The 18,362-nt window shown below is 37.5% G+C and overlaps 1 protein-coding gene across 3 annotated transcripts; it reads left to right on the forward strand.

Annotated features, from left to right (window-relative positions):
• The first annotated feature begins 1,819 nt into the window (after window positions 1-1,819).
• LOC110739961 lies at window positions 1,820-10,941 on the forward strand. 3 transcript variants are annotated; one of them, XM_021920443.1, is made up of 13 exons: window positions 1,827-2,194; window positions 2,309-2,436; window positions 2,655-2,858; window positions 2,945-3,126; window positions 4,112-4,238; window positions 4,337-4,525; window positions 4,799-5,188; window positions 5,279-5,365; window positions 6,761-6,846; window positions 9,619-9,670; window positions 9,882-9,968; window positions 10,060-10,103; window positions 10,406-10,941. In XM_021920443.1, exons 2-13 carry the CDS (start codon window positions 2,311-2,313, stop codon window positions 10,602-10,604), a joined length of 1,773 nt encoding a protein of 590 aa, XP_021776135.1. In that variant the 5' UTR covers window positions 1,827-2,194; window positions 2,309-2,310; the 3' UTR covers window positions 10,605-10,941. The 3 variants fall into 3 exon arrangements, with proteins under 3 accessions (XP_021776136.1, XP_021776134.1, XP_021776135.1); XM_021920444.1 differs by having other exon boundaries at window positions 1,820-2,436; window positions 4,118-4,238; XM_021920442.1 differs by having other exon boundaries at window positions 1,826-2,436.
• The last annotated feature ends 7,421 nt before the right edge of the window (window positions 10,942-18,362 follow it).

Genomic DNA, 18,362 nt, shown 5'->3' on the forward strand with positions numbered 1-18,362 from the left:
GGAGTGGATCCATATCATATAATAAAATGGAAAAAGAGTTAGAAAAAAAAGGTGTGATATTTAATTTAAAAGATAGAGAGTATAAAGTGTACTTGATCTTTAAAATGCCAAATCCGACAGATACTTTTTGAAATCTTTTAATGGTCAACAAATCACATTTTTAAGGTAACATGCCAGATTGCCAACTAATAATTTACATGTACATTAAATAAGACACCTTTATACATCAATTTTATTTTCCCTTAAAAACTATCAAATTTATTTGCAATATGCAATTGCAATTGACAATTTGATAGATTTTTTATCACACAAATCACTTAAGTTGGTCATTTTCTGTATAATATCAAGATCTTGCCGATAGCTTCCATGATGTTCATACCTCTCAAAACTTAATTGTTAAATGTAAGTATACATCTCAAACCTCACTTCTTCTTTTGTTAGAATTAAATCATGAATTCTTATATGTTCATTGTTCTTTAATTTTAACATTGATAAATTTAACTTTTTGTGCACTAGTGGCCATGTTTTCCAATTAGGGTTTTGTGTGTGTTTTAAATAGCTCCACATAGGGATTTTCAGTGATTTTTAAACCTGGGAAATCAAGATCAGTCGGACTTTGAATTAGCGGGCCGAATTTAGGGATAATATTAGGGTCAATCCCAAGGCCCAAAATGATTCTTTCTTTTTATCTACAAGTTGAATGTCACTTGCTGTTAAATATTATAATTCAATTACCAATGTTTTTTTTATTTTTTTTATCTCGCATGATTCCATAATAATGCTATTAAGTGAACAATATTAGACCTAATCAAAGGTAGCCTAGCCCAATGTGAAAAAATGCCAAGTTTGGGTAGAAATGTTGGCCCAAATTTTGGGCCGAACCCTTTTGGTTTTAGGCAAAAAAATCCATTTTTAGTTAACATTTTTGGATCGGTCCAATTTTGGCCCGAAATAGTTGGTCTAGCCACGGTTTTCAGCCCGAAGTTATGCTCGACCTATTAAAAAAATCGACAATCACCTCTAATCATGATATGCTATGCTCGAACTTACAAAATCTAGGCTAGCAATATGGCTAAGTAAAACTATCTGGAGAATGCTAATATGGATTTTCAATTTGTGTGCATCATTATCCATTATGAAATAATTATTCATATATTTAAATCCAGGTTGCGTTGTAGTGACTGAGAATCATATAAATATGAGTTATCATGTCACAATCAAAAGATTTTACCAGTTAAGCTGGCGAGCATACACAACATTCAGGGGACGACACACCTACATTAATGGTAAAGTATACTTGGCAATATTTTTGTATCTAAATTGCTGTCTATGATGACTTTTAGCAAGTTGAGTTACAATATTTATAATGGGGATATTAGAAGTGTGTAATGTTGGAGATATGTATGAAGTTACCTATTCAACTTAGAAAGGATGAATGCATGTTATGTACATTAGATCGATCTACATTTTTCTTGTAACTTTTTGCTTTTATACCATGCCCACATTAATAGATTAACTTAGTGTGAAGATTGATTAAACCTTTTTAATCCTACTATAGAACACATAAAAGCAAAAGTATGTACATATTTATAACAAATCATGCTATACATATAACTTCATGAGTATGAAAGAACACTTGAAAAGATATAAATACATATAATACTCTTTGTTAAAAAAAAAAGTAAACTATGAAGTTGTATGTAAATCAAAAAGTACAAAGTATATGCTAGATAATTTTATTTTTTTTAAGAAAAATGTTAGGATTGGAAACGAGGGAATTTCTAATGCATCAGAGGAAATAATAGAGTACAAAAATGAGGAAGTACAAAGAGTAATGTCCATGTTATCATTAACAATATGATTTACATTTGCGATCCAATCAGTTGCCCTGTTTACTTCTCTGTAAACGTGGATAGTTTCCCATTGCTGAAACCTTTGTAAACAGTTTGTATTGGGGTTAGCTTTGTCATATTAATTTTTTTTTTGCCCAAAACCCACAACTTCCACAGTCCCACAAGGTGAAAGGGCTGAAGTGCTGAACCTCGTAAAACCCCAATTCATTGTTGTTCGTTGTTCCTCCAAAACCCTGACCTTGTTGAGAGTATATCTGTTGAGGTGGTTGTAGCCAAATCAAGTTGATTGATTGTAGAGAGTATCTGCTCGGATTCGGAAAGAAATCAAAGCAATTTTGATGGTAGAGTATCTTTCCAGCTAAATCCCAATTGTAAATTTCCAGCACCCATTATCATTTCCCTTACATTCATTCTTCATCTTTCCTTCAAATTTTCTGGGGTTTAATTATTTGCAGAGATGGCAACCGCCAAAACAAGTAATGATAATAGTGTGAATCAACAATTCCTTGAACAACTCAAGGATGTTGGGAATAGGCTTTTGTTGGCCCCTTGTTCCTCCCCCGAACTCTTATCCTTACTCGATGTAAGACCACGCCCCTCTTTTTTTTATTTCTTCAATTCAATTCAATTGCTTCTTTTAGTTTACTGAATTCCCCATTGCTTTGTTTGAGATCATTACTATTAACATCGCCATTCCATTCGCGGTATCATCTCATGGAGAGAATACTTTCAGGGTTTGCTTGCTCTAATCTATCTCCTAGTTTAGTAAACAAACTGATATTGGCTTACTCAATCCCATAGGAATTGGTGCTACTCTTGTCCAAGGTTGGCCAAGCCCCATCCCAGCCTGTACAGGACGCTCTACTGCCAACAATGAAGGCTTTAATTTCGGACCACCTCTTCAGGAATTCTGATGCTGATGTCATCATTACAGTTGCTGCTTGTCTCAATGAAATCTTGCGGATTTCCGCTCCTGTTGCTCCGTATGATGATGACAAAATGAAAGTAGGGAACCCCATCTGTATTTCACTTCTGCTATTTTCGATCCTATGTGTGTTTTTCTCTTATGCGCTGCATTCCTCTTCCTTCAGGAAATTTTCGAGCTCATTGTCCTATCATTTGACAAGTTATCCTGTCCGCCAGGCCGCTCTTATTCTAAGGCCATTCTGATTCTTGAAAGTGTAGCCAGGCTCCGATCATGTGTAATGATGCTGGACCTTGATTGTGATTCACTCATCACTAAGATGTTTCAACTGTTCCAGAAACACAGCTGGTGAAACTCTTACCCCTATTTTCCCCTCCTTATGTTGCTGTCACATTGAAGCCAATCTATTTATGATATTCTTTTGAATCTTGTACAAGGTTCTATCATATGTTATTTGTTTCTCCCGAGACTGGATTATCATATAATCATGATTGTAGGTCAAATAAGTTCTGGTGTACTCCAGCAATTTTATTAATTGTAGGAAAGCAACTTAAATGTCAATTTGATTCTTCACTTGATCTCAACCATGTACCATAATGCAAGTCTTAGAGCTTTGGTGAACTACATCAATTTGTGGCTTTTTATTTGATTGCTTTCCCACTATATAAGGAATCTAATCAACCCTGAATTTTATCTACTTTCTGATTGGTAACTCCTAAACCCTGTGAAAAAAGTTAATCAGTTATGGTTCTTGGTAACTTAATATTTGAATAGGATTCTTTATTGTTAGGTTATGAGAATTGTTGAACGATAGTTTTCAGAAACAGCCTCATGATAACACTTATGCATCAGACCTCCCAACACATGCCTTAGCTCGAAGCCTATGTGCTACACTTTTGGAGATTAGCTGAGGAAAGAGTTAGAGGTTATCAAATTAAATTGGAATCAGATTGCGTAGTATATATATCTGTTTATAACTTCATTTTGCATTATCTTTGCTTCATCATTACCATCTGAGGAATACCTTTTTCACAAGTATTGTTTTTTTGAAACACAAACCTTGTGAATATAAAGTCCTGTTCTTGACATTTTTTATGAGAAAAGGAAAAAAAGAATCCAATCTAATTTGTGGTTACAAGATATAAAATGTAGTGTTATAATGTGTCTATTTTTGAGAAATAAACCTCCTCATCCTTATGGACTTCCTCACCGTCTTTGCAAATATTGGATATATCTTTGTTGTTAATATCCAATTTAATTAGAGAAACGAGTCTTTAAGCTAACTTTTAGCTCAATCACTGACCTAAACTGTTTTGATTTGATGAAATTCTAGCTCCAGTCATCCTCATTCCGTGTTCCTGGCTATGGAGAAAATCATGAATGTCATGATAAAAGAAAGTGATTCTCTTTCAGTGGAGCTTGTCAAGGTGTTGCTGGAAAGCATCAGATTGGAAAACCAAGTAGGTTTCACTTGTCTCCCCCCCCCCCCCCCTAAGTCTCATCTTTTTCTCGATTGCTGTGCTTCCATGTAATTCTCATGATTATTCCTTTGTCTCAGAATGCTTTACCTGAATCCTTTAAAATGGGAGCTAAAGTTATTGAAGAATGTTCAGAGAAGCTCAAACCATATATCCGGGAAGCAGTAACATTATTGGGCTACTGCCTTCAGGATTATGCTCCCATTCTTTCTTCAATTTGTGAGACTGAGCCAATTGAGGATCTTGTTCGTAATTCTGCAAAGCATTCGGTATCCTGTTTACTCTGTAGACATTGTATTATGAGTAACAGCAGGTTTATTTAAGGATTTTGTTGTTTTACGGTGAATAACTAGTAGATTAAGGTAGAATTAGTGGATCTGACCATTTTTTTACAGTTGAGGTTGACTGGTCCAAAAAGCAAACCCACTCATTTGGTGTTTAGCAGATTTTCTGTGTGGGCCTTCTGTTGTCACTCTATACAGGTCATATCATTAACTTGGGATTTAAGAGCCTAATATGGAAAATTACATTTTATTGAGCAGGTAAAAAGTGAGCTCACTATTGATGAGCGTCATTCTGCGGAATATGCCCAACCTTTGAAGGCAGTAGAACGTTGCAGTCAGAATCCAGGAACAGATTCAGAAACTGCATCCGAAAGGGGAGGAAAGCTCAGTTCCCATAGTCTCGACGAAGGGTATGAGAGTTTGACTGGCAGAGGGAAAACGTCTCAGGGTCACGTGAAACGAAGTTCAGGAGCACCAAGAAGTAAAAAAGCAGTTCCCGCAATGGAGGACGAACTTTCCGAAAGGGAGATAAAACAAGCTGCTGATCTTGACATTAAGAAGGTTCTTCAGGCAACTACTCTTGGTGGTAGCAGTGATAAGAAGGGGAAGCCATCAAAGAAGGATGTTTCTGGGGGATCTAGGAAGAAGGTACTAACTATTACAGTAACTAAGTTCTATTCATCTTGCATTAAACTCTTCAAAATTGAAGTTGACGATTGAATTTGATCATCTCTATAGAGCACAACAGGCTTATCAAGAAAGGATAAGATCCAGACAAATGATGCCTTTAGATCTCAGAGGAAGAGGGCCTCCTCAGATGACGATGTATGTACTCGTTCAATTAGAAGTTAGTCCTGTTTATTTAACAAAATACTGTTTGTGATAAAAAGTCCTTGTGAATGTGAATCCTAGTTTGTGCAAGGTTGCATTGCATCATTGACTTGTCATTTTGTCTGCATATACTGTAGGAGGTATTTCTGCGAGGTAGATGTAGGAAGTATTTCTGTGATGTAGTTGTTTGTGTTGCACTGAGATATCCAAACTTATTTATGAATCTGAATAAACCATATAGACTGAGCTTTGTAAAATGAGAACCTCTAAGTTGATTCCTTTACCTTTCTAAGGCATAGAATAGACTGTAATTGAGAGTTTCGTACCCTTATGCCTCTCCGCTGTTCTTTCCAGACTCCTGCTTTCCACATTTCTTTATTGAAAATCCCATGTCATGCCGTCTTTATCATGTTATAATGTCTTAGTTATGAGCATCTTGACAGGTGCATATCCAGCCGTCCGACTCATCTTCTTTTCTGAAAATAATTCATGGTACTTTAAGCTTAAGTTGAAGTGTCCATATTCCATACACAATAACTACACGTTGTAGCATCGAGTATCAGAGGACTAGTTTATAAGGTGAAATGTACAGTTCATCTATTATTGCCTTCTGCTTTATCAAAGTTTGAAGGACAGTGGTGGAGTAAAATCCATCTTCTTGTAGTAGAGACATAAGGCATTCAATCTACTGGCTTGCTAGATGCACATACAGCAGTGTAGCACAGTGCTTGACAATTTTGTTGCTTTCAAATGTGATTTAATTGTTTAAGTGTTAATTGAAGCAGTTTTCAATATATATTCCAATATGATTTATAATAAGAAAATCTCATTTGGAACTTTTTGGTTATTCCAATTTTCATATAGTTGATAGTTGTTATTGCTTTAGTCTCTTACTGCTCTAGAACTGTTAAACTGATTTAATTTTGTTGACTGTATGATATAAGAGCAATGTGTGAAGCTGTACAATTTGGCTTCCGTGGAAGCATGTCTTCAATAGTTAAGGCCTGAAGGGTTAATCTTGTCACAGTTCTTGCTTTTAAATGATTATATATTAAATTACCACCACAGAAGTTTATTAATATCTCAGATAATGACTTAATAATGTTTTTCTCTTGCGTTGTTTCTGATATTCAAAGTTCCAATTAAATTATTAATCACCTCATTGTAACTTTTCATCTCTCGGTCAGTTGATACATTATCCTTGCTTCTAATCTTTGAAGCATAATGATATGTTTTGTTTAGTTCTTCTGGTTTAGAGCCTGAATCTTTGGTGTATTAATTATTGCTTACACCATTTGATGGGTTTGTTTGCTAACAAGTCCCAATCAAGATTTTGAATGCTGATGTCATATTGCTTCTTATATTTCACTCGCTCAAATATAATTTAAGGTTATTGAGACTCCGCATGGAAGAAAAAATTATAAAGAGGATTTGGTTGGCTGTAGAATCAAGGTGTGGTGGCCTCTCGACCGCAGGTAATCACTTTAATGCTTCATATGTTTGATTCCGTAATTGATTTTTTATTTTTTATTTTTTTTTAAGTTTTACTCCAAGCTCATCCTTTCCTTCATCGTCATTTGGATTGTTTGACATGCAAATGAAGAATAGAAAATGAGAACTTTGGCCTTCCAAAATAGACTTGGAGTTGAACTGGATAAGAATTAGGAGAAATATAGCAACATACTACCTCCGGTTCGCTTACTCGCAACATTTACTAAAAACAAATGGTTCACATTACTCGCAACAAATTGTTTTCTTTCCTTTTTTAGTAAGTTTTTTGCTGCAAAATGACGAAATTACCCTTACCTTTTATTTTTTATTTTTAAAAACAACCTTATTAAACTACAAATCTGATTTCATTAGATTAAATCCCAAGGTTAATTAATTTCTCCCTCATCCCCATTATTTTTCTCTCTCCTCCTTCAACCCCGTTCTCATGGTGGGTTCATGGGTTCAGATCGGTGAAGTCGTTGGTGGTAGTTTTCAGATTGTGGGTTTGTCGGTGGTTTCAGATCGTGGGTGGTAGGATCACATCGTGGGGTTCGTCGGTGGTAGGTTGATGGGTTCACATCGGTGGGTTCGTGGGTGGTAGGTTCAGATCGGTGGGTTCGTGGTTGGTGGCTTGTGGGTAGGGGTTTTTAGATCCGGGTACTCGGGTTTTCGAGTGGGTACCCAGGGCCCATGCCCCGACTTGAGAAAATCGGGTACCCGGGTTTCGGGTACCCGAATTTCTCGGGTCGGGTCACAGGGTACCTGAATTTTTATGACTATAATTTATTTGCTCCCCAAAAGGTGAAAAGTGATAAACAATCTAGATCTACTACCCAAACTTCACACAATTAGAATAATTACAGTACAACCAAGATAAAAACTAACCAATCACACAAAGTTTTGTTTCAAAAATAATAAAAAAAATTGTAATATACAAAGAATTAGAAAAAATTAAAAATATAATTAGAAATTGAATGGGCATCAAGGAACTGGAACGTATACATACGAATAAATAAATAAATCTATAAACAAAAAAATAAGAGCATTGGTAGTTGCCTATTTGAAACTGTTGCAAGTCTTGCAACATAGGTTCGGTTGATTAGAGCCTTAGAAGTGGAGTAGCAATACTTAGAGGTGGAGTAGCAACACCGGCGACAGAGTTAGGCGAAGTAGCAGCGACCACCGGCGACGGAGTTAGGCGAAGCAGCAGCGACCCAGAGACAAAGGTGGGCAAAGCAGCAGTAACGACAGAGGAGTTGGCGATTGCAGATCGATAGTGAGGGAATGAGAAATGCGGTGGAGAAGAGGCTTTGAGAGTTTAAGGAATAGAAAGTAGGAAGAACTGAATGGAACTGATGCTTGAGGCGTGAGGATGAACTGAGTGAGGAATTGATGAACTGAGTGAAGAAGAGAGAGAGAAGAAGGCGGTGGGCGGTGGCTGCATTGCCTACATATATTTGAGGGAGTGAGAAAAATAAAAATCCTACGTGGGCTATTGGGCTGGGTTGGCTTGAGGGAGTGAGGATTTTTTTTATTCTGTCATGATTTTATATATTAACGGGTACCCGAGAGAACAAAATTGCGACCCATAAAATGGCTATGTTGCCCGAAAAAATCAGAAAATCTAGCCAATTACCCATCGTGTTTTTTGTGGGTAGTCGGGTCGGTTTTTTTTTAACACCCCTACTTGTGGGTGGTTTATTCCAGATGTGTGGGTTTCGTGGGTTTGGTGGGTTCGGTGGGTTGCTGTGGCTCGTGGGTTTGGTGAGTTGCTGTGGCTTGTGGGTTCGGTGGGTTGCTGCAGCTTGTGGGTTCGTGGGTGCGGTGGGTCAACAGGGTTCGGTTCGGTGCTGCGGCTGGGTGGTGGTGCTGGGTTGTTTTGGTGCTGCTGGGTGGTGGTGGTGGGTGGTTTCGGTGCTGCTGGGTGGTGCTAGTGGTGGTGGGTTATTTAGTTTAATTTTGGTTGAATTTGTTTTTTTTTTTTTTTGGGTTGGATTAATATTTAAGTATATGCCCTTATTTTTCACTAACTATGCTTAAGATTTTTTGCCTAGGAGTCTGCAAAACTACTCTTTGTTGCGAGTAATGCAACTGGAGGTAGTATTTTTTTTTATTTCCATCACCAGATTCTCATTAGAAATTGGAATGCTTTGGATTATCAACCTTTTTTTCCCTGTTGGTTATGTCACTGGCTATTATTGAATTGCTGCAAGGCTAGAGTTTGGAGGATGATGAATAATAATAGTAGCATAAAATAACCTGTCCTCACTTTTCTTTTCTATTCTGAATTAGGAGCATGCTCTTGCTCCCTCTCTCTCTCTCTGAATAGTTTTAGTATCCAAAGGTGGTCAGCGATAAGATTTGCTTCTATCCACTGTCATGGTAGTACTTGTTGATGAAGATTAAAAAATTGCTGCCTTGGTTATGCAAGCTTGAGGCTTCCGAGCTCATTGATGCCTAGCGGTGTGCCTTATGACAAGTAGATGCTTTTCCTGGCTTCCTGCATTAGACTAAACGAAAGACAAGAAAAACAAACCAGATATTTTTGTTCAACTGGTTAAAGCTTAGCCAAAGATCTAACAGGACTTGTCCAATTTGATAAAGTTGAATTTCAACCATCTTAGCTGTAGCCATCTGCTACCCATTCACTGTCCAATTCGGTTAATTAATATATTTTGTTGGTGCATTCATCTGATGAGGAATCCCTTTGTTCATAAATATTCCAGTTGCTCTAACCATAGAGTTCTATTTTGCAGTTATTATGAAGGCACTATCTCATCATTTGACGCTTTTACAAAAAAGCACAAGGTGAGGTGTTTCCTAGAGTACTTGCATGTCAGTTTGGCTGCTATTTTTTTTTTTTTTACTCTTATGCTACAGCATTGTCTAGCTCACTGCTATTTTTAATCATGGTCATCATTTTACATTTTGCAGATTGCTTTTAAACATCTTTTTTTTACCATGAGCATCATGATACTTTGGCTCACTAATGATGTAGTCTTATTTGACTTGTATACAGGTTGAGTATGATGATGGAGATGAGGAGGTTTTAAATCTGAGAACTGAACAATGGGAATTCTTAGGCGATGAAATTCCAACTGCTATCGTAGGTGTTCTCCCCCCTTCCCTTTGGCGTCTCTCTATATCATTACAAATCATTGTTCTAAAGTCCTGACAATAATTAATTTGTTACCCAGGATATATTTGTTGACAAGAAATCTCCTCAACCACGCTCAAATACGTAAGCATTCCTTCTGACTGCTGAGTAGTTAAAAGCTTTCCATTCCGACTATTCTGTATCACTTTGGTGCACTGTAATTAAGCATACATGATGCTTATCTTGTAGCATAGATTGACTGCATAGTTTCACTCGTAAGTGTCTTATGAGCTTAGTAAAACACGAAGCTATTGAATCATAGTTGTTCGGGGTTATGTCATGTAATTTGCTGCATGTTAGACTTATGTTTATAATTTCAATCTAGTAACCTAGATAATTATTCTTCCGTTTAGTATATATTATTCGCCTGTATATGATGCAATCAGGCCAAAACGAGAAGGGTCAACAGTGTGTGAGAAGGAAACCTCTCAGACCAACACTAGGAAGAGGGAGATAACGCCTGACTGTGAGGCTGAAGCTGATGATGGAAGCCATCAAGTTGCCAAGGTTGTGGAGAAAGTGAAGACGCCGGAGGTTTTGAGTGAGATGAAAAGACCAAGATTACCGGATGGACAGAAGTCATGACTATATTTTTGTTGTTCATATCTTCTTCCTGCTGTGAATTAGTGGAGGAATTTAAGGTAGATTCATAAGACAACAATTTTGTACCAGATTGCTGTTGGTGCACCTTTTATATCTAGATTGTTACTTAGAGGAGGTTGGAAGCCATGTAATATATATGGTGTAATGATTGTAAGCTAGAGAATGTTCCAGGGGTTTGGTAAGGATTAGATGGATTATTACCTGAGTATGTTCAGGTTTTGAAGGGCAACTGTAATTAATTTATCAGCCCAAAGGCTCAATTTTGTACACATCAAACTACTCCGTAGTAGATATAAAATATCTCGTTATTTCCAGGATTGATTGTTTTTGTGGTTCCTTGTCCATGTTCTTGGTTTCCATTCCTATTTGTTTTTATGATCCTGAACTCCAAGGATTCAGTTGGTGGAAGACTTATGCAAAGAACAGGTAATGATTTATAGAAAAATGTTTTATAGAAAATTCGTCAAAATGCTCTTTTTTATTTATTTATTTATTTATAATCATATCCTACTTTAGTTTAATTCAATTCATTTACATGCACGGGAGAGCAAAGATACTTTCTCATCCAACTTATGAGCAAGACACACTCGGTCAATAGTTTGACATGCTAATACATGCTTTCTCCGTTTTATATTAGATGACACGTTTTATTTAAGCACATTTTCCAATGCATACCTTATAATGCAAATATCCTTGATTATATATTAGCAAAAATTATAAAAACTAGATATTTTAAAAAAACGTGTTGAGACAAATTTAACAAGACCCTACATGACTATATTTTTTCTCATCACGAAATCACAAAACAAAGTCAAAACAAGTTATGTGAATAGTGCACCAAGCCAAACCGTGTCATCTAATTTGGAACGGAGGAAGTAATTAATTAACAACATTTTTTTTTGACAGGAAATTAATTAACAACATTTAAAAAAAAAGGGCAACCATACATAATCTAACAAGTTATTCCAAATAATAAGACTGAAAAAAATGTGGAATCTCAAGGATTTTTTACGAAACTAAGCCTTATTAGTAAACTATTTACGAATATAGACGCGTGGCCAAACTATTTACGAAACTGAGCTTCTGAGGTAAATCGCTGCCTCGGTCAGCGTTTTTTCTCATTTTTATTTATTTAATTTGTTTTGAATTATGTATTTTGTGAAATACAAAATAAAAAATAAAAAAAACTGAAATACACAAAAACGCTGCCTCAGTCAGCGCTTTTGTGTTAGGCTATAACAGGCCTTAAAACGCTGACTGAGGCTGCGTTTCATTAATACTAGAAACACGCTGCCTCAGTCAGCGGTTTTGTCTGGTATATTCTTCTAGGCAGACGCAACGCCTTCACTCTTCCTCAAAACTAAAAACTCAAACTCACTCTTCCTCACGCAACGCATTCACTCTTCCTCAAAGCTCTGCCGTCGCCGCCGCTGCCGCCGCCGCCTGCTGCCTGCCACCGTCGCCGCCGCCTACTGCCTGCTGCCGCCGCGCCTCTCCTCTTCTTTATAATCACATTTTTGGTACTTCTCACTTATTTGTTTTTAAAATTTTAAAACCTAGGTTAGTTTGATAATTATATAGTACATTGTTTTAATTTGATAATGTTGTTGATTATTCTAAGTTGATGTAAATTGATAATTATGTTGATAATTCTAAGTTAGTTTGTTGTAATTTGATAATAGTTTAGTATAAAAGCCCTAAATTGATGTTAGTTTAGTAAGAAAGTTTATGATGAAATTGTGGAAATGTTTGGTAAAAATGTTGAAAATGTTGATGAAATTGTTGATATTGTTGATGAAATTGTTGTTTTAATTTGATAAAATAGCCTACATTGTCGTTTAATTACGAAAATTATGTTATGTAGAATACGTTGGTTGTTAGTGTGAATATGTTCGTTGTGTACTTTGTTTTGGTTGTTATGTGAATTGGAACAATGATGGTTAATTATGTTTGTAGTGTGAATTTCTTGGTTGTTATTGTGCGAATTGGTGGAGATTGCATGCAATTAAGATGGGCGGTCCCCAAGCTGACATATGCGCATGCGGCGAGGGGCCTGCCGTACTATCGAGACGCCCTTGATCGTCTGACCGAGGATCAGGTGAAATCTTTAATTTGTTTATGAAATTGTTATTTATTATGTATACTCTTAACATATTTAATATGCACTAACCTGTTTATTATGTTACTTTTTATGTGTTATCGCAGATGACATGGGACCCGTATGAAGCTGATTTAGTTGCTGCCATGCCTCCACATCTGCTAGATCATCAGGCGCAGTGGCGTTCTAGGGTCCCCCTGATCTGTTTTGAGGTCGTCGAGGGTCACCTACCAGATCGAGTCATGCGACAGTTTGGACTACGACAGACTGTCCCCCAGCAGTGTGACACTAGTGCCCGGCTGCACCGCATTGACCGTCGGGGAAAGAGCGACAGGAACTGGCAAACGGAGCATGCCCAGTACATTGACTTGTGGCATCGACGGTTGGAGTTCGTCGTCATTGGTGACCCCATCCACGGCGTTATGGATCCATACGATCCATACATGGAGTGGTACATGCGGATTACACGACGTTTCATCAACCCCAGCTACACACCGCCATCCGACATTACCATCCATCCTTTGACGTGATCAGGGGATATGTAAGTGTATTTGATTAACTTATTTTTATCAATTTTAAATTTGTATATCATTCAACTAACTCATCCTTAATTACTGCAGGCGTTGGATATGACGGCGATGGTTGACGCACTGTCGGACGTCCTTCCAGACATACCTGAGCCGCCCAGAGCACAGGTCGAGCGGGTGCGAGATATGGGCATGGCTACCTTGCAGAGATATGGTCACGCCTATCTCGTCCACCCCCGGGACGATCATGGCGGCCACTCTAGTCACTCACAGTTCGAGGCTGGCCAGAGTAGCTGTGGGGGTGATCCTTCGTCATTCACGGGCGCAGAGGAGTACGACATTCGCAGTTCCGCGCCCCTACGTCATCCTGATGACCCATCTTCTAGCCAGCTGACTCCGCCAGTACGCCCCGAACCCATTTACCACGGTCCGTCACTACAACCGTCGTCAAAGGCCGAGAGTGGACATAGAGGATAGAGAGCCGTTACACCAAATTGATGAGTCAGAATAGGATAGAATTATCTGATTTATTTGTTGTAATGACCTTCTCTAGTTTGTTGTACATAACACTTACATTACATTATTATTTTAATAATTATTTGAATGAATTTATGTCTTGTTTGAATTTCAAATTCCTTATTTGTCCACGTTTGACTCATTTCGTTCAAAATAAATTGTGGATGTGGAGGTGGTGGATGTGGAGGAGGATGGGTGGTGGAGGTGGTGGATGTGGAGGAGGAGGGTGGTGGAGGTGTTGGAGGATGTGGAGGAGGAGGGTGATGGTGGTGGTGGATGTGGAGGAGGAGGGTGGTGGTGGTGGTGGATGTGGAGGTGGAGGGTGGTGGATGTGGTGGATTTGGAGGAGGAGGGTGATGGATATGGAGGAGGAGGGTGGTGGTGGTGGTGGTGGATGTGGAGGAGGAGGGTGATGGTGTTGGTGGATGTGGAGAGGGTGGTGGATGTGGAAGGGGGCTGCACTGGCTGCTGTTGGGGGCCTGCTGTTGCTGCCTTCAGCCAGCAGATAAAACGCTGACTGAGGCAGCGTTTTATGCTTAGGTGTAAAACGCTGACTCAGTCAGCGTTTTTCTCTGTTATGGATACAAGAAAAACGCTGACTGAGTCAGCGTTTTACTGTATTTCCAATTTTTTTTTTTTTAAATTTGTATTTCACATAATACGAAATTTTATTAAAAAAAATAATAACCAAAGGTAAAACGCTGACCGAGGCAGCGTTTTATGTCAGAAGCTCAGTTTCGTAAATAGTTTGGCCACGCGTCTAGATTGGTAAATTGTTTGCCAATTAAGCTTACTTTCGTAAAAAATCCGAATCTCAACCCATATAAGTCATACACGATAATGAGTCATTCAATGAGTCTACAAAATTGTTACCAAAATCATTGCAAATAGACTAAGAGTCTTTCTACCTCATAGAATTTTCCCCAATCAAAATAGCTTTCTTTCAGGTAGAGGTACGGAGACTAACGTCATTGTGGTTAATGAAATTTTGCATTCCATGAGAAGTAGAAAGGTAAGAGAGGTTGGTTCATCTTGAAGCTTGACGTAGAAAAAGCGTATGATAAGTTGGAGTGGAGCTTTGTGAGAAGCTCTCTTTGTTCTTTCGGTCTAGATCTTGAGTCCACTTATATGATTATGTCTTGCATTTCCTCTGTATCTTCCTCCGTTTTGGTGAATGGCATCCCTTCTTCGGTCATTACCCCTCTCGGGGGATAAGGCAAGGAGACCCTATCTCCCCTTACCTCTTTATTATTTGCATGGAATTTCTATCCCAAATGATTCATAAGGCTGGAGGAGATAAAGTCTGGACCCCCTTTCGGGTGGGTAGGAGAGAGGTCCCTATTTCTCACCTCTTATTCGCAGATGACATTCTACTTTTTGGTGAAACCTCCCTGGAAAACATCCTTTCTCTAAAAGATATCTTGAGCTAATTTTGTGATGTGTTTGGGCAAACGGTGAGTGCAATCAAAAGTAAGGTCCTTTTTGCTAGAAATACTTCCCCTGATGACAAAAATCATTTCTGCAACTCTTTGGGTTTTAAGGAAACGGGTGACCTGAGTCCCTATCTTGGCTTCCCACTTTCAAGTTCCAGACCTTCCAAAGCCAAAGTTCAGTTCATTTCTCAAAAAAATCTCAGAAAACTAGAGTCTTGGAAGTCCTCTCTGTTAACAAGGGCTGGTAGGTTATGTCTTATCTCTTCCACTCTTAATACCCTCCCTAACTATTACATGCAATGCCTTTTATTGCCTGAATCCCTCTTGAATCATTTGAACAGTGTCATGGCTAAGTTTCTTTGGGGTAAAGGTGACAATCAGAGAGGTATTCATTTAGTGGGTTGGGATAAGGTAGCAAAACCTAAGGATAAAGGGGGGCTGGGTTTAAGATGCGCTAAGGCTCTTAACAAAGTGCACATGCTGCTAGATTTCTCAAAGATAAATATTCTAAACCCAACAACTTCTTTCGGTCCTTCTCTTATGGTTCTCATCTTTGGAAGAGTATGGGTAAGGTTTGAGATCTTTTTAAGAGTCATATCCAGTGGGGAGTTAGGGATGGGGTAGATATTTTTCTTTGGAATGATAAATGGAGTGGGAGTAACACCATTAGAAGTATGATTCAAGGTTCTTTACAGAGAGGAGAGGAGGATATTATGGTTGACCCGTGCATTGTGGATTCAAAGTGGAAGTTCTCCAATCTGTCCTTTGTTCTTCCTGATAATATTCTCAATCACTGTTTGAGTATCCCTATCCAGATTCTTGAGCATGATTGTCATGATTTATCTTCTCAGATTTTACTTCTAAAGGCAAATTTGATTTTAAAAAGGCAATGCTTTTATTTAAGGATAAATATGATTTGAATAGGGACTTAGGGTTGGATCTGGAAAATTAACACAACTCCAAAAATAAATTTTTTTATCTGGTTATACTTTATGGACAGATTACCTCATAAGGTTACTCTTGCAAGAAGAAACATCATTCCCTCTGATAAGTGTGCTTGCTGTCCAAACTCCCCTGAGACCTCAATTTATATTCTCAAGGACTACACACAAGCGAAAGAAATCTGGGATCTATGTTTAGTTTCCTCTGATTTTTTCTCTCCCCAAAAATCCAAGATTGGCTGGTCACCAACCTCACCCTCAAACCCCCTTCTACCCCAAACACTAGCAAACCCTTTTCTCCTTTGTTATTTGGAAACTTTGGCTTAGGAGAAATGAGGGAACTTTCTGCCAATCTCAACAACCCATTGAAAAATCCTACTTGGAAGCTCAAGCTTTAGCTTGGGAATTTCACACCTCCAAGCAGAATTCGTTGGGTTCCTCTCTCTCTACCGCTCCTCTTTCTCATTTGATACCTCCCCCTGATCTATGACTAAAATTGAATAGTGATACTTCCTTCACAAATGCTTCTCAAGCTGCAGCCATTGCTGGTATTTTTCGAGATGAATAGGAAAATTGGATTCTTGATTTTCAACAAAAATGTCGACTAAGACCAGCTTTGATGGGTGAACTCAGAGCTATCCAACTGGGTCTGCAAAATGTAGCAGAGAAGGGCTGGACTAACATCGTGATAAGCTCGGATTCTAGCCAAGTTGTAGACCTTATTTCTCGCAATGAAAGTGTGAAAGATGCTAACCTTTTGATCATAAAAAATGCAGGTACCTTATAGAGAGTATGCAGGGAATTAAATTATGCTATGAAGGGAAATCTGCTAACAGGGTTGCTGATATTTTAGCTAAAAATTGTAGAAAAAGTGTCTCACAAGACTTTAATGTTCTTCATTTAAATCACCCTCCTGGGTGCATTGCTGATGTAATTGTGGAGGATAAACCTCCCTAACCTTGCTTTTTAGTCTATTGGATTTTCCTAGCTTGCATAAAATAAAATAAAAAATAAAAAAAAAACCAAGTAATACACATGTGTTCTTTACTATTTCTGTCATTGACTTCATCAAATCAATTAAATCTGATATTTATATACAACTATACAAATATTATTTTTCAAGACTAAGACCAAATTAAATCAAGGACTTGTAAATATGAATTAGTCCTTGCATAATCAAAACTAATTTTTTTTTTTTTTGACACAGCATAATTAAAACTATAATAACGCACTAAGTGTGGTAGTATTATTATCTAATATCTAGCGGCGTTCAATTCGTTGACATGTATGCTAACTAACAAATCAGTTACCTTCTTGACCTTTTTAGCCACACCATTTTGGTTGGACCTTCGAAGCACATGCCCTTTATTTTCTGCGGACCTAACTCTACGTCTTTGTACTTCTCCACTTTCTTTCTTTTGCCATTCAACAACAACAACAATAATAATTATATAATTGTCAGTATGAATTATTCTTCCCCAAGTAAATTCAAAGTATTAGAGAATACCGTCCTAACTTCTTGAATTCTTGTGTGTATATATATTTTTTTTTAAAAAAAACGTGCACAAACTCTTAATAGTTATTACTTAATAATAAGATGGAGTATAGAGTATTAATTTATCACAAGACCAAGCTATAATGTATTAATGATATAACTAGTGAGTAGCCCACGTTGCCCCGGATTACTACTTTTATAGTTGTGCAATTGCTAATTTATAAGAGCATTTAATAGTTTGTATGTAGTATGTGGCTTCAATACTTTGTAGTATAATATTATTTTATTGTGCAATGTTAAAGCGTAATTAACAATTAGCCTAGATGGTTATATACAATAACTTTTCTTCTAAGAGGTTAAGTGTTTGAACTTTCTCATCCATGTATTTTTTCCAATATAGTTGAGACAACATGGAGTATTGTTGGTTGTGTGGATGACGTGGCATATTAAGGAGTTGAGTAAGTGACGTGGCAAAATAGCGCATAAATGTTTTTAGAAACGCCTTTTAATATATTAGTATAGATATGTGTTTTTTTATGGGATATTATAGATCTAATTAGTTATAATTGATTAGCGTCACATTTATAAGACTTTATAAAGAAATTAAATAAATGAGAATATAAACGAGATCGAGCTGTAGTTCTGAATATTCTTTTCAAACTCATTATCCAATCTATCTACAAAGTCGTTATCCAATTTGACCGTCTTCGTTTTTGGAATTCTCAGACGT

This window comes from Chenopodium quinoa, unplaced genomic scaffold, assembly GCF_001683475.1.
Source record: "Chenopodium quinoa cultivar QQ74 unplaced genomic scaffold, ASM168347v1, whole genome shotgun sequence".
NCBI lineage: Eukaryota > Viridiplantae > Streptophyta > Magnoliopsida > Caryophyllales > Amaranthaceae > Chenopodium > Chenopodium quinoa.